The 16,758-nt window shown below is 34.9% G+C and overlaps 3 protein-coding genes across 5 annotated transcripts; 1 reads left to right on the forward strand and 2 right to left on the reverse strand.

Moving 5' to 3' along the window:
- Positions 1 to 26: 26 nt before the first annotated feature.
- On the reverse strand, positions 27 to 6,795 carry LOC132285762 (ras-related protein RABC1-like). Of its 3 annotated transcripts, none has more exons than XM_059787971.1 (7): positions 6,666 to 6,794; positions 6,410 to 6,554; positions 5,742 to 5,810; positions 5,054 to 5,119; positions 3,698 to 3,819; positions 1,803 to 1,931; positions 27 to 291 (listed from the first exon to the last, which is right to left on the reverse strand). In XM_059787971.1, the coding sequence occupies exons 2-7, from the start codon at positions 6,543 to 6,545 to the stop codon at positions 184 to 186; spliced, it is 630 nt and encodes a 209-aa protein (XP_059643954.1). In that variant the 5' UTR covers positions 6,546 to 6,554; positions 6,666 to 6,794; the 3' UTR covers positions 27 to 183. The 3 variants fall into 3 exon arrangements, with proteins under 3 accessions (XP_059643954.1, XP_059643955.1, XP_059643956.1); XM_059787972.1 differs by having other exon boundaries at positions 6,410 to 6,549; positions 6,666 to 6,778; XM_059787973.1 differs by lacking the exon at positions 5,742 to 5,810 and having other exon boundaries at positions 6,666 to 6,795.
- Positions 6,796 to 9,291: 2,496 nt separating this feature from the next.
- LOC132284507 (probable polygalacturonase) lies at positions 9,292 to 14,938 on the forward strand. Its single transcript, XM_059786617.1, has 5 exons — positions 9,292 to 9,990; positions 10,683 to 10,803; positions 12,205 to 12,379; positions 12,949 to 13,019; positions 13,159 to 14,938. The coding sequence occupies exons 1-5, from the start codon at positions 9,529 to 9,531 to the stop codon at positions 13,791 to 13,793; spliced, it is 1,464 nt and encodes a 487-aa protein (XP_059642600.1). The 5' UTR covers positions 9,292 to 9,528; the 3' UTR covers positions 13,794 to 14,938.
- On the reverse strand, positions 14,719 to 15,686 carry LOC132284508 (photosystem I reaction center subunit N, chloroplastic). The gene is made up of 3 exons (XM_059786618.1): positions 15,266 to 15,686; positions 15,055 to 15,180; positions 14,719 to 14,947 (listed from the first exon to the last, which is right to left on the reverse strand). Exons 1-3 carry the CDS (start codon positions 15,566 to 15,568, stop codon positions 14,858 to 14,860), a joined length of 519 nt encoding a protein of 172 aa, XP_059642601.1. The 5' UTR covers positions 15,569 to 15,686; the 3' UTR covers positions 14,719 to 14,857.
- Between the last annotated feature and the right edge of the window lie 1,072 nt (positions 15,687 to 16,758).

The raw sequence follows: 16,758 nt of genomic DNA on the forward strand, positions 1-16,758 counted from the left end.
TATTTTTTGATAATGTAGCAAAATCATTTAGGATCTTAGCCAGTCTCATTAAATAAATTGATAAGATGTACAAGTTGCAGAGTAAATAAGCTGAAAGAATGTCTACATTAGTAATATTCAGGTCTTGGCACAGAAGTTAGAAACCTTCTTGAAATATGAATGATTTGAGAGTAACGAACAGAATCAGCAGCAACTGCTAGTTGATGTATCGGATTGCGATGGATTTTCTTCGAAGATGTTCTTTTTCACACCTTTGGAGCCATCAGCTAAGAGGGCGGGCGTATCCAAAATCTGCATACAATCATGACCGACCATTCATAACATCAATCATTCAATCCTAAAGATGATAACTGAGAAAAAAGAGTAACACTGGATTCAAAGCTTCCAATTGCAAAATGAAAGTCATAAATTCAAGCCTCTGACTTGGTGGATGTTAATGGATGTTAATTATATTAAGAGTCCATCCAGTCATTATTGTTTTAAGAAAGTCTCATCCCTCTTTCAATTGCAAAAATGAATGCCATGAAAGTCATAAAAACTTCCTGTCATCAGATCATTTTCAGTTTCACTTGATCATAGTCTGGAAAAATGTGGAAAACTATTTTATATATTTTATTGAAAAAGGTACACTTTCAAGAATTTTTTCAACATAATTTTAGAAGAACCATACCAAATGGGTGTTTCTGTCCTACACATTTTTCTGTTTCCAAGACAGAATCAGTTCTCAAAATGGTACTTGACAGGCCCTTCGCATTTTGACGTTCCAATAAATCTTGTCAATGAATTTCCTCCGACATTTTACACAACTAATATTTTCAATTGAACAAAATCTAAGACAACATTTCAAATGTGGACATAAAAATACTAAATCAACCCTTTGAAATGTAAGCATGGATCCATGTTTTGAATAGTGGTCACAGACATGAGTGTAACAAATGTTACATAATAGAACATGGGTTTCAGATCCGATATTCTTTAATTTGGCCAATAGCAGTAACACACATGTATAACAATCCATAAATCAAAAATATTATATGATTTTTAGTGAATTTTATAAAATCTAGAAAGATGATTTAGTATAAGAAATAATTCTTACGTTGTTTTTCCAGTTGCTGTCAATAGAAAATAGTATATTTTCCTTTAATGTTTTAGTAATTTATTGTCATTATCATTGCAATAGAGATAAATTTTCTTTTCTTTGAAAAATAAAAAATACAGAATTTAAAAATAGATAATTAATCCTTTGAAATAAGCAAACCAAGTAATAACATTTAAAGGTTGAGCTCACAATCTCCTATTATGGATCAATTCAAATCTCCTATTTTGGATCAGTTCAAATCTCAATCTCTTTCTTACAATTTTTTGTTCCGCAAGAGCTCACATAAGATCTAATAATGATTTTTTTTATTAAAAACATTGAAATTGGTTTAAAAATAGACTTTTCAAATTTATATGCTAACAGGAGGCTCTTGTGGCCTATTGCCACCCGTAACCAGGGGATTAAGGGACCATAATGGTCACTAAGCATGTCAAATGGCCACCCACCACAATGGCAGCCCAAATTGTATCAGGTCCCTCTGAGACCATTATGTACAGCTTTGCATAATAGTCGCAACCAATTCTTAAATCCATGGAATGGACACCAAGGAAGCAGGTGGTTTGTAACAAGTGCCACATCAAACATGTAAACAGTTTTTTCTAAATGTTGAAAATAAAGTAATTTCAAGGAAACTCATGCAGATGCACATACACCATCCTTTCAGAAAAGAAAATTACAGTAAGAAAGCTATCATTTTCTGTACCTTTAAAACTAGCTCTTCAAAGCATTGCTGTACGTTGACTCGAGTTTTTGCACTGCACTCAATAAAGAGACATCCACATTCCCTAGCAAAGTTTATCCCCTCCTTCCTTGTTACTACTCTTTCATTTTCCTAGACAAAAGAAATGATTCAGACATGCACGAAAGCCACAAACGGAATAATATATAATAATAGTAAAATGTCTGAAAACCATCTAGTAGTTGGTGTTCAACACAGATACGAGACCAATATGCTACCCAACCACCTCAAGAAACACTCTTCAATACAGTTATATTAATGTCACTACATGTGTGAAAAGCACAAGAGTCCCACAAATGCACACCAAGGTGCTACTTGCCATTTAAAGAGACAGCTTCATATAATAAGCACTAAGAGTGTGTATCAATCTCCCTTTCATCGAACTCCTAAACCATGTCTGTTTTGTAAAAAATCAGTAAACTCTTTTTAAAAGAGAACTGACCCCACAATCTTCTTTGAGAAGTTTGAATATGCATGCTCAATGGACGATTCCATCAACAAATAGGGATTAAGACATTCTTCATGAGTGTTTGATCCTAGAATGTCTAATTTGAATTCTCTCACCCTATTTTTTCGTTTTTGTGATTTAAAAACCCTACTGTTTTTGAAGAAATTAATCGATTTAGATGGCAATCAAAATCATATCACAGCAGCTATTTTTCACCTTGTAAATATCTTAGAACGAACCATTTAATTGCATGAGATGCTCCTACTTGGATCATCTGTTAAAATGTACATAGGAAATTTTCCTCCTTCTAAACTGACCTACCCTTGTTATCATCTGGGCTCCCGTTACCTCCTCTACTCAAGATTGCAAACTGTAAACGCACATAATATTTTGGGCACAATTTACTGGTCATATTTATACACAAAAGAAAGAAAGAAAGTGTTACAACAAACGCAGCGAACCCAAGCAACAATCACGAAACACAAAAGAAAAGTAAACACACTACACACAAGAACACAAAGATTTATACGTGGTTCGGCAAAACCTACGTCTATGGTGGATATCCGGCGAAAGTCTTCACTATGTGTAAAATCAGAGATTACAAGTTTCATCCCCACTCTCTTTCTGTACAATTTTCAGTGTCTCTCAATAATTCACTCCAAACCCTAATCCCCCTTATATATCAGGCTATAATAGAGTACTAATTAGGGTTCATGACCCACAAAGCAAAATCGGGTCAAAAAGCTCATCCAACGGGTCGTAAACGGGTCACAACTCGCCCCGGCACCATATTCAAGCCACAACATCACATAAAGAAAGAAAAAAAAAAAAAAAAAAAAAAAGATTATTTTTCCTACACAATTCCAACCATTTAAGTTCAATCAAATTTTATAAACAGTGTCAACTCTTTGTGAATTTTAGAGATTTAGCATAACATAATTGAATAGTTAAATTTATTCTGATTGGAGTGATTTTTCATCTTGTAAATCTACTGAACTAGACCCATCATTTAGCGGTGATACTATTTATCATCGAGCAATTGGTGAAACACAAGAAAAAAAAGAAATGCTCAAATTTTCAGAGGGTCATTTGCCCCACAGTAATCTACTCTGCCCCACCATAACCCCCAGCCCCACCCCCCAAACCCCAACCAACCACTCCATTTCTCCAATAGATTCAGAAATGTAGGATACAAACATTTATGCCTGTTTCTTTGCGCATGAGAGAGAGGGAGAGAGAGAGCATGATATCTATAGTAGCCACTCCTATCCATTACTCAGGACTTCTGATTTTCTTTAATCATTAAAGCATGAAAAAAATATCCTCTCAAGGAAAATTCAGTTTTGAAAATCCTGGCCAATTACCAGGTTGAGAAGAAAAAACACTTAAATATATAATCTCCTTAAAATACCTTATCGACTTTGTTTCCGACAAGCATCTTGATGCAATCTTGATTAGTTGAGTAGAGGCCAATCTCCTTGGCCCAGACATCAGAGAGATTTGTAAATGTTTCTCGCCGTGTTACATCATAAACTGTTACAATTACAACCACCAAAATCAAGTTTTTAGTAAGATGGAGAAAACAACCAGTCAATCCTGGCATATAATTAGCAGGAATAAGAATAAAACATAACAAAAGAATCATGTATCCCATACCATATCTTTGAACTTGATTGGTTGGCATGCAAAAATCTTTTCAAAAACCAATTATTTTCTTGATCCTAGACTTTTGAAGATGTCCACATGTCAGCTCAACAGTTCTTAACACACATATGGTGTTGCTCTGTTGCAAATTATGTATTGCACAGAGGAACAAAAAAATAAAAAATGCAAATCATTGGCTTAAAAATTCATGAAGGCAATTCACCAATGCAGAGATAGTTATTTCAAGAATTTAAGCATGCAAATCAGTGGCTTAAGGAATCATGGAAGGAAATTCACCAACGTAGAAAGGGCTATTTCAAGAAGCCAACAAAAGATTGGTCTGTGAGATATCAAATACTAGCGGACAAAGGTCAAAGTGAAGGATCATGGAATACTAAATAGAAAAGAAAGGAAGTTTAAGAAAATTTTGAACTCAACACTTGACTATAAAATGAAGTCTCCAACAACAAAGATACAAGTAATCGACACTCAATACTCATTATGTTGCTCCACATCTCTACGTTATAATCAGCAGATTCCAGTTAAGGATGTGTGGATCAACTCATGAGCTTTCTGATGCCACGTTTCTAAGCAATAATTATCTCTAGTGAATAAAATGAATGAACGTCAATAAATTAGGTTATTTACTGAATGTTCATAAATGTCTACCATGAGGGGGGAAAAGTTTTATCTTCATTAAAAAAAAAAAAAAAATGTGGAGTGCTTATAATGTCGAGCAAAATCAGCACATCAACGTAGCCAGTGCATTTTTAGCTATCCAACATTTTTTATTTATTTATTTTTTGGGTAAGAAAATTCTGGTTTTTAACATATATCTCGTTTCAACCAAAATTATTTTAGAATATTCTTCTTCTTTTAAAAGGCTTTGATTGTTGTAATTGTTGTAACAACAATAGAAAGGTCTGTTTTTTCACATATGTCTCACTAACCATGATGAATACTCTTGTTCTAGATTTAGTCCGGGTAAAAAAGAAAAAGTTTCCTAAAAAATTTATCCTCCCCACAACTCTATAATAGGCCATAATTTGCAATTTTTCTTTAAAGAGAATATCAAACAACAGTGGTCGAAAAAAACAAAAATAAATTAATGAACAGAAATCACCCATAATGATCCCTTGAGCTCCTCTGTAGTACGAACTAGTCAATGTTCTGAATCTTTCCTGACCAGCTGCAAGATAGAACATTCAGCATCAGTAATGTCATTGGAAACAATGAAACCTTTCTTGCTTCTCCTTCATTCCGATAGATGAACAAAGCCATCTTTCCTGAGACTAGTAAACCAAACAAATCTTAAAACATGAACACAATTATATTTGCATTTAAGATCAAATAGCTTTCTTATTAGCAATGAAAATACAATATACGGACTGATAAAGTTGCGTCATACGGTATAACTTCTGATTATTAAGGCCAAAATTGGAATTTGATAAACTACAAGATTGCTTAGAAGTTGATTAAAAATAAAATGATTCAAAAAGTCAACAAATACATATGCTTTTTTATCCCAATTTGACAGTGTTTACTTTTTCACATAAGAAAATAATTTATTTAATAAAAAAAAAGAAACTTCCCAGAATATAAGGTAAAATTGATAAGGCCGTTAAATCTGACCCCCCATTTTGATTTACCAAATAAGTTTCACAATCAAAACTTTGCTTAGGGGCACAATTGAAGAAATGTACCACAAAAGGTTGGTTTGAGATAGCAAGAAACAATACAAACTTACAAAGGACAATACTTTTCTGAAAAAAGAATAGAAACATGCGCCTAAGCAACGTATGAAATATTACCTGTATCCCAGATTGCAAGTTTTAACTTTTTACCCCCTATAATAACATATTTCACCTTGAAATCAACACCTATATGCAAAAAAAAAAAAAAAGAGAGAGATGCAAATAAGGATGCTGCAGAATTAAACTGCCATAAATGGATTGTAACAACAGTGGCTATTATGCATATAACAATCTGAACATTGTTCATTTCATACAAGTTGAGAACAAAATTAAATGAAAATATAAGATTTCCAATATTCATCTCATAAAACAAAATAAAAACTGTGATGTTGTGTTGTGGTTTTCTACGGTAGCCCCGTATATAAGGATGTTTAGGGTTTGTAGTGGGACATGAGAGACAAAAGAGATTCAGAGTTAATACTCTCCTGATTTTCACATAGTGAAAATTTTCGCCTTATCTTCATTGTGGATATAGACACAACTTATGTTCAACAACGCTAAATCTTTGTATTCTTTATTTGTGGTAGGTGTATTTTCCTGTCGTGATTTGTTCTTAAGATCGTAAAACAATTATTTGATTAAGGATGACCTTGTTAAGAGATTCAAAAGCATATTTTTCAAATTCATTCAAAAGGCATCGAGAGAATTACCATTTATTTCTAACATAAAACTCTAGGTTCCCGTGTATGTGTGTTTATTTAATGCCAATTTTCCTATTTTTGTACCTATAGTGGGAGAAAGATCCTCGAATGTATCAGAAGTAAAACTGAGGAGGAGGCTGCTTTTGCCGACACCAGAGTCTCCGATCATCAAAAGCTTGAATAAGTAATCAAATTCTGCTTGATTCGATGACGAATCCATCAATCTACACTATCAAACCAAAAGCATACCAACGGAAGATCCGGTCAAAATTACGTCAATATATAGTTATACATAATACACACACAATGTGAAAGCACACACATAGAGAGAGATGGATACCTGAGCAGAGGTCTGTCTGGCTTTTGAGAATAGAAGCAACCTCCGAGATAATGAAGGCAACGGTCGAGAAAGAACAGAAATGGAACTGCACAGGAGTCCGGGTCAACTCGCGCCAACTCAGAGTGCAGATAAATGGAAAAAAAAAAAAACAAAAACAAAAACAAAAACAAAAGCAAAAACAAAAAAAAAAAAAAAAAAAAAATTTCTAAAACAATAATGTGTACTTTGGGAAAAATAAATATTAAGCACGAATATGATGAATACAATAAATCTCAATATATATATGGTAGGAATATGTCAACAAATAAGAATATAATATATATCATATATAAAATATAAAAAATAAAAATAAAAAATCTTATTAGATAATATTATTGTGATGGTAATCACTAATTTATAAGTTAGAGCAGGACACATATTGGGTTTGGTTTTTATATCTTTATATAAGTTAACTCATTAATTAAATGTTTTGATATTACATTGTAACTTCATTGCTTGAAAAAGAAAAAAATGCAAAACTATCCCATCAAAGTGTTCGAAATGTATTCCGTCCATATCCATAGCATTTTATATTCAGAACAATTCGAAATATATGCGTGACAAAAAAGTATTCATTTCCTCCATAAGAAGAATAAATAGTTAGTAGATTTTAATGAAAAATGTCTTAGGTTAGGTTTGCAAAAGGATATGCAAAGTAATTTAAATTTGTGAAAAAACAAAAAGTAATTTAAATTTTATAATTAGATAATAAAAATAGACTCTATTAAGAGCACTTGCACGAACCTAGCCAAAACTCATTTTTGGCCATTTGGAGGCCCAAATGCTGTGTAGCAGACTAAGGGAAATAACACGAGCCTACAAGGATTAGCAGATTGACTTGAGCAAAAGCGCGAGCCCAAGTTTGATCGCAGAATTTCTTTTTGGCAAAACTATGCCGTTTTGGCGCAAACAACCTTTTGTTTTGCCTCAAGTCGCAGAATGAGTTTTTGGAAGAAAAAAACTCAAATACGGATTATTTATTTTGGGAGGGAGAGAAGGTTGCAGTGTAAAAAGAACAAAATTACTATATGACATATAGATGGTTTAAATCAAGAGACAAAAAAGAAAAAAAATTTATTGCAAAATAATATGATAATCAGTGAGAAGTATAAGAAGAATAAATAGTTGACCGATATAAAAATTAAAATATTATTCAGTTTTATATTAAATACAATTGTACATATTTGTATTGTGAAAACAATGCATGAAATTACACCCATTAACTTCATAAAATTATAGTATGAAAAATGAAACAACTTAGAAAGGAAAAAAAAAAAAAAAAAGTCTAATTGAAGAAGGAAATTTTAACTTTTATTTTAAAGAAATTATAAAAAAAAAAAAAAAAAAAAAAAAAGGAGGTTAAGAGATAATTCTATTATAGAATTAAAAGATTTAGGGGGTATCATATAGAAATTTTCACACACACACATAAAAACAAATAAAATTTAACTTAGGCGGGGCCGGGCCGGACCAGGTGTCCTGGATGCATAGATGTGTATAGAGTTTGTGCAGTGGGTGACGAGTGTGAAGAACTCGCTACTTTTTTATCAGTGGAATCAACAACCCTTCACTTCATTGACTGGAGCACTTACGGTGCCCGCCCATAGGAAATCCTACTTTGAATAGTGTGATCCAATTTGCAAAATGGCTTTGTCTTTACTCTCTCGAATCAAATTCTTTTTGAATCTGAATTTGAATTTCAAAAAGTAAAATAGATTTAATTAAGTTATAATACACACACACACACACACATATATATATATATATATATCATTTGTGCTTTTGAAATAAAATGGAATTCAAGGTGCTAAAATAGAATTGCAAAATACAAAAATTATAGTCTTAAAAATTGAACTAATATTTTCTCCCTTCAATTTCATCCGATCAAACAAAAATTTTGAATTTAAAATTTAGAATTCAAATCGAAGCCGTAAAATTAGAATTAAATTTTTTTTTAAAAAAAAGTCAAATTTATGGAATTAGAATTGAAAAAAATATATATTTCATTCAAAAAAATCCATAGAATCAAAGCACTATATTATATTGAAATTTTATCAATTTTAATTTCATTTTCAATTTTTTTTCCAATCCCAAAAAATAAAAATTTCATTTCATAATTCAAATCACGTCCGTATAATTCAACGGATGGACGCCCTTATACTCGTGAATGGCGTGGCCAACCAGATTAACATATCATCATAATTCAGAGTGGTGATCATCATCAACCATCAAGAGTAATCTGGTCTTCTATGGGCCCCACGACTACCAGAATCTCCCACGTGTGATCCTGCCACAAACCGACTGTTTATATATATATACACACATATAATTCACGCTTAGACTCCCGTGAAAGTCGGCTTCTTCACATTACTTTCCAGTAAAAGCTCCAAATTGTCCACTCTCCACACACCAGTTTCAATTCAGTGCAGAGCCTACTATATATGCCTCTACATCTAATCAACCAATGGTCATCCGCCACGCAACATCCGCTGGCGTGGCACATGCTCATTCGTTTATACTTTCTTCGTTAAATTATGGCTATCACACTGTATTTGATCCAAAACTTTCACACGGATTAACCAAGACCTCACCGGCCTGCTAATATACGCCTCCGTGCGCAATACGCACACTCCCTCCCCACGTCCTCATTACAAGTTTCATGGCCTCCAGCCAAGAAAACGATCATTCCTAGAACCCACCAAAACTATGCGTAATACGCACTGTTGTTCTATCCTATAAACAACACCTCCCCTGTTCTTCCTCATATACATATACATATACATATAAACGCATATATATATATATTTGTGTATACATAAATTTCATGTATGAACGTAATATGATGGATGGTGAAAAACAAATGTTTGGTGCGATGATGGGTGGGTATACCAGGCCAACATGGGCGTTCTTGTTATTGATATTCACGGTTATAGCTGTTTCTTGCCTTCAAATCACCACAAAAAGGGTATTTCCGATACGGCCCGAGTTGGTTCAGGATAATACCGGGCTTTCCGATAGGGTCGGGTGGCCGAGCTGTGTCTGGTTTTTCCGTCACGCGCCGCCGAGGAAGGTGGTGATGTCGATAAGGGATTTTGGGGGCGTCGGTGATGGGAACACTTCGAATACGGCGGCGTTTCAGCGGGCGATACGGCACTTGGAGAAGTTCATGGAGAGAGGTGGGGCCCAGCTCAATGTTCCGAGGGGAAGGTGGGTCACCGGTAGCTTCAATCTCACCAGTAATTTTACGCTCTTTCTAGAAGAAGGTGCTGTTATATTGGGTTCTCAGGTAATCTCATATATATATATATATATAATATAGTTGTGTGTATGTATTATGTACTGCGGGCGTATACTTTTTGACTCTATAGGCTTAATTCATTTAGAATATATGATTTAACTAACATTTTTGAAAGATTTCAACTATTTATTGGGTTGAATTTGTATTAACAATTTGATAGGTAAATGGGTTTTAATAGTCTATATAGAAGAGACAAATGGTTTGGTAGCATTTGAGCTCTCTCTCTCTCACACACACATACATATTCTCACTTGAGTAACTGTGTGCTAATTAAAAGTCAAAAAAGTATGTTATCAGCAAAACTAGTTGGGAGAAATTTGAGACATTTCATTTATTTGAATTGTATATCAGCAACAAAAGTTCTTCTAGAAAGAAAAGACAATTTACTTACAAACTCTGGATTATTTGGAATTAGCCTTTCTGTTGGACTGTGCATTGGAAAAGGTCAATTAATATTCAAACTTGGAAGTAAATGAAGAAGAGAGAGAGTGTGTGAATTTGTTTTACGGGAAAAGGCATTTTGGGGACTATACTGAATGAACCCATTTCAATTTTTATCTTGGTGATGGGTGACTCTGGTTCACAACTACTCATTTTCAGTGATTTATTGAACTAAATCCATATACTTTAACTCAAAATTCTAATTTTTAAAATTTTTTTTTGTTTACTTCAAATTATAGGACCCAGAAGAATGGCCAATTATAGAGCCGTTACCTTCTTATGGAAGAGGGAGAGAAAGGTTGGGGGGGAGGCATATAAGCCTCATCCATGGAGATGGTCTCACTAATGTTGTCATTACAGGTATTAATACTTCGTCATGTAATGAAAGATGAAATTGCATCCCCTTTTGAGTTTTTAATAATCATCTAATTTTCTTTGACTGTCTCAAGACCTAACGTCGAGGCTGTGGAAAATGGACTAAATTTTTTTATCACAGCTCTAAGTGTTCCTTTATGAGACATGTAGTACACTGATGATTCACTGTCTAATTTTTCCTCACCTTTGGTTTTTTCAATTTCCTTGTCTTGCGTTGTAATGCATTTCTGTGTGTGTGTTGCGTTGTATTGCAGAACCTGTCACAAATTGATGCTCCCCTTGCTTATTTGTAAGGTTATATTAATAAGCACTACATAAGTGTTGGTTGTTAATATTTGTTTGTCTATTTATTGTGAGGGGATGGATAATCTTATGTATATAAATGAAGAATCTTGCGTACAAAGTTAGGCTGATTAATCTAGTTTGCTCTGTCAACATTGATGAAGCTAAAAATGCCTACAATAATTGATCAAAGTCACAATTTGAATTCTTATGTTTTGCCTTTAATACACATCATTGAACTGGTTCCATGTACAAGCAAGCAGCCTTTAACTTCTTATGTTTTGCCTTTAATACACATCATTGAACTGGTTCCATGTACAAGCAAGCAGCCTTTAACCATCTTCTTTTTTCTTTTTCTTTTGCTTTTTTTTTTTTGTTAAATGGGTAAGCTAGCCTTTAACCATCTTGATCCTTAGAGTATCAAGAATTTAATTTCAAAGTTTGTGGTCATCTTTTTCTTCCACCTAAAGGGAGCATAGTATTTCCTTTAGTTATGATTATTATTTTTAGAAAATCTTGTTGAACCATCACAAATGATGGCTGCAAATGAGGATAAGTTATGTTTTCCTTTTCAGTCAGGTTCCCTAGAGGGTTCATTCATATGCTTACCCATACAGTTATTCAATTATACATCAACTATTGCTTTCAAAAACACTCACTGTACCAGTCTTGTGGATTCCCAGTTCTGGCACTACTTTCACATTCATGTGCCTTTGTATATTGCTCACATTCGTAGTTTAGTGTTTAAGGGATCACATTAATCTATTCTATGAAGATCTAATTAGAGTTGTGACTTCGAGTAATGCACAGCTCAAAAAAGGAGAGTTACTTGGAGCTAATGTTTTGTATTGCGACTCATGCATTGTGCCTCTTAGGTACTTTAGGAATGCATCGAAAACATGCCATGGTCTTACAAATCAAGTAGGGGGCACGAAATTACCATGTACCACTAGAATGTATACTATTATCACTTTTTGTTAGTCTTTCAGACAAATTTGGATTAAGCTAGGATGCCGAATTCTCATCTATTTTAGCCTCCCAAATATTTGAAGTTGAATAAATTGTTGAGTGGTCTGTGATCAGTTCATTTTTTATTAATTTCAGGACAGAATGGGACCATTGATGGCCAGGGAAAGATGTGGTGGGATCTATGGTGGAACAGAACATTGAAGCACACCAGAGGCCACCTCCTTGAGATGATGTCCTCACATAACATACTCATCTCCAACCTCAACTTCCTTAATTCTCCTTTCTGGACCATCCATCCTGTTTATTGCAGGTTTGAATACACTAGAATCCTCAATTGCTGCTAGCCAGTATTGAATTATTAATTTCCATGTCATAAAGCGTAATCATCTTGGATTTAATAACAACTGATTTTGGTATTAGAAAATGAAGTAAGTATCTTTTCTTTTTATACTACTGACTTCAAAATTTAAACATGAGTAGCACTTTGTATATCTTTTTATTATGTCCAGAATTTTAGCACCTTGGGTACATTTTGCAACTGCCTGAGCGCATTAGCATTTTGAAAAGGAAAATCAGTGAAGTATAGCAGATAAAACAGATTCTTCTACACTACCTTAAATTGACTAGAATTTATTCACAGTCCAACCCCGATAGGTGTTCCGATAGGTGTTAAAACAACATCTCGAGGGGGACAAATCATCTATGAAGTTATAACGTTTCCAAAGTCCTAATTTCATACAGATCTTAAACATTTGAAGCATAAAATATCACTTGTAACAATGGACCAGCAATCAAGATTTCCCCCTTTATCTTCATGATAATTTCATGTGCCTTAGCTTTCTGGTGGAAACCTAACAGGTAACTCTCCATTTGTTTCAGTAATATTGTGATCAAAGATGTGAAAATCCTGGCTCCTCTCAATTCCCCAAATACCGATGGCATAGACCCAGGTAGGCCACTAAATTCTCTTTATGGTTTGATTCTCTTTATGTTGCTATCTTATCATGTTTTATTTTCTGAATATTCGATAAAATAAATCCAAAGCTTAAAAGAGTAATGATTTTAATCTCCTGATAATTTTACTCACAGATTCAAGCACGCAAGTGTGTATTGAAGACTGCTACATTGAAAGCGGGGACGATCTTGTTGCGGTGAAGAGTGGTTGGGATCAATATGGTATCACCATGGCCCGTCCAAGCTCAAACATTATTATAAGGAGAGTCTCGGGCACAACTCCAACTTGTTCTGGGGTGGGAATTGGCAGCGAGATGTCTGGTGGGATTTCAAATGTCACTGTGGAGGATTTGCAAGTTAGAGACTCCGCAGCTGGGGTGCGAATAAAGACAGATAACGGGAGGGGAGGATATATAGCAAATATCACCATACGCAACATTATAATGGAGAGAGTTAAGATACCCATAAGATTCAGTAGGGGTGCCAATGACCACCCTGATGATGGATGGGATTCCAAAGCTCTCCCAAAAATACGCGGTATTTTTATAAGTGATGTGGTCAGTTTGAATTCCACAAGAGCCCCAGTATTAGAGGGTATTGAAGATGCACCTTTTGAAATGGTATGCATGAAAAATGTTAGTGTTCTAGGCCTGGCACCATCTGCAAGGTGGAATTGTAAATATGTTTCTGGTTTTACTGATGGAGTAAACCCGACTCCATGTCCTCAGTTGCAGTATAATGGCTCCTCATCTTTGTGTTCGTACTCTTGAGGTTCCGCGAACAGATTCATACAGATAGACAGACAGATCGGATTAGATACATGCAGATGGATAAATTGGACTAGATATTGAGCGTTCACTTGAATTGCAGTTGACAATTGAAAACCCGAAGTTTGCTTCGAACATATTAGACATGCTCGTGAGCCACATTCATGTTTTTGCAACTCATATGAATTGGTAATCGTGGTATGGTTGGGTAAAAGTCTGAAGCTTGGTATTCTTGCTGATGAGATTGCAGTATCAATGCATTGTTGGCCTTACGACGGCCTAAACCTCCTGTGGAGACCAATCATTCAAGTGCAATTGGACTGGCTTGACTAGAGTGATATTTTTCATGATCACCGGGAAAATAGTTTCTGCTCACAGTTTTCTTATTGAACAATTTATGTTTTGTAATTTCACAATTTTTGTTCATTTTTTTTTTCACCATACAGTCAATCTCAGGATATAGAAATGGAGTATGTTTAACCCTAGGTCCCTAACCAACAATTTTTGTGAAAAGAGTACTGCAACATATGCGGAAAATTGTAATATTATTTCATTGATGAATATGTTGATATTGTCCGCTGAACTATCTTTCAAGTTTGAGGCAAGAAATGGATGATACCATGAGTTGTACACTATATTGTCATTACGTATCAAGTATACTGGAGTTTGCGGCTGGAATCACTAAACAGGATGAATGGGTATTAGCATTACTGTCCTCTCTATGGTTATAAATCTTTTTTTTTTTTTTCTCTAGTTTTTACTCCTTATCTGTGGCTATAAGACCTAAAACTTATACAGTTTCTGTGTTAGTGTAACCTAGGGCATGTAAGAAAATCCGTGCCATGTAACATATCAGATGTGATCATTTTTAACTAAGATCAAAATTCTGGGCACATTCTGTCCATAATTTCCCAAGAATTACTAGGTGTAGAACAAGGATCAAGCAATAAAACTTAGAAACAGAGAAAAGACGACAGAACAAATAGAGTACAAGTCTTAATGGAAATTAAATACATGTTGGGGAGAATTTGATTGACACATTGACACACGCAAGCAGCTTTCACACTTCACCATTTCCAGAACACATTGGAACCACACTTGAACTTGTCCTTTCCTTCGCACTCCAACGCCAAATCCTCAGATAAAAATGGCACTTTCTGCATTAGACCACCACCAAATAAATAAATAAAATGGTTGCACAAAGATCATTCTTAAAACTATTAAATCCAAATATCAGAGTCAGTTTATGCACTATAAATCAAACCTTCTGCTTGGCCAGATCTTGGCAGCCGGTGAAGTTCTCCGGGAACTTGCAGGTGCCGAATTGAACTGTATATGCCCGTGCAAAGTTTGCACCACTTGTGGCCAACCTCTTCTTGTCATTCAATTCCTATTACAACACACATATTTGTTTAAGTCATCAAAAGTAGAAACAGTTATATTATTAAGTGATGAAGATTCAATAGCTAACAAACCTTGTTAGCTTTGCTCTTTTCGAGATAATCTTCGATGACGCCTGCATTGGCAGAGGAGGTGGAGGCAGCAGTGGTGAAAAGTGCAGCTGCAAGGCCAAGAAGTGCAGCTCTTCTTCCGTCATTCCCGGCACGGATTGGCTCTTTCGAATCAGAAACTCTGGCATGTTTGGCCCTGATCACAGGTAATTTAACTGAGGATACAAGTGATTGTGAAGAAACAGTCTTTGAGTTGAGCTCTGGTGATCCAGCACCAGAAGAGATGGCATAGTTGCATGCTAGCACACTGGAGTTCATGGTTGCCATTGTTAGTTGCTACAAAAAGAAAATTGTGAGCTCACTTGACCCTTTACAAAATGAAAAATGAAGAGGCTGTGTTGGTGTTTTTGGTTTATGGATAGTTTGATGGGGAGAGATGTGGAAGGGTGGGATGATGATGAGTTTAACTAAAATTGTGGTGGGAGTGTGGATAAGGTGAGATTGCCTCACTCCCATTGGCAAATTTTCCTTCCATAAGTCTTATAGCTAGAAATTTGTGTGGTGCGTGTGATATTTTGGAGCCCACTTTGAAATTAAAATGTGTTTTTTATCTCTTATTTTCGCTTGCTAGACTACAGAAGGACCCAATTTTTGTGTGGCCAGTGACTCCCAAGTCCCCAGCCAGATTCCCTAATGAAAATTTACCACTCAATTAAGAATGGAGATATTGTCATTATTAGGAACTGTAATGACATAGAGGAAGGAACAATTTATAAATATTTCTTTATGAACTTCCAAGTTAAAAATAACTCAGGTGTAATGTTCTGAACCTGGGTCTGACACTGCTCTAGCACTCACAAGTGCTGTGAGCGGGTGCACCTTGGCCACTTCAGAATTCGGTCCCCCATTTCATTTTCACTTGACCAATGGAACTAGCATAACATATAACAAACCGACACTATGATTTCAAATGACTATCTTACCCTTATGACCTCAGGTTTCCTATTTTGAATTGGAATTGTTGTATCGTGTTTCAATTAATCTAAATGTCTTTATAATTGACCAGTATGACACTAGTGTGACTCCTAATGCATTGAATGATGTGAAATGATGACTTTGCCCTTAGTTGACCCCGGGTCATTACATGAGGTTGCGAGTTCAATCATCCCTCCCAAGACCTGACATCAACTCAGGTCCCAAACCTGTGTTAAAAAGGTTCCCAATTTCCATCTACATAACAGCAAACTTTCTCAGCAATCAAACAGCGTCTACTACTTTGGGTAATTCTTTTCCCAGCATGTCCCTTCTGTCCTTTTGGGCTCTACTAACCCATATTATAAATAAAAAAAATGTAACCAAAAACTACCACACACAAATTCAATCTCCAGTTTCAGCAGCATTTCAATCAGATACTTTTAAGCAAGAAAATAATCATCAAATACTTGTCCAACTCAAACGCTCAACTCTGGCAATCTGCATGCTTCACAATATTTGAACATAATTCCAATACCCAATTT

This window comes from Cornus florida, unplaced genomic scaffold, assembly GCF_030987335.1.
Source record: "Cornus florida cultivar Cherokee Brave unplaced genomic scaffold, ASM3098733v1 CherokeeBrave_3.0.0_Hap2_Chr11, whole genome shotgun sequence".
Taxonomy (NCBI): domain Eukaryota; kingdom Viridiplantae; phylum Streptophyta; class Magnoliopsida; order Cornales; family Cornaceae; genus Cornus; species Cornus florida.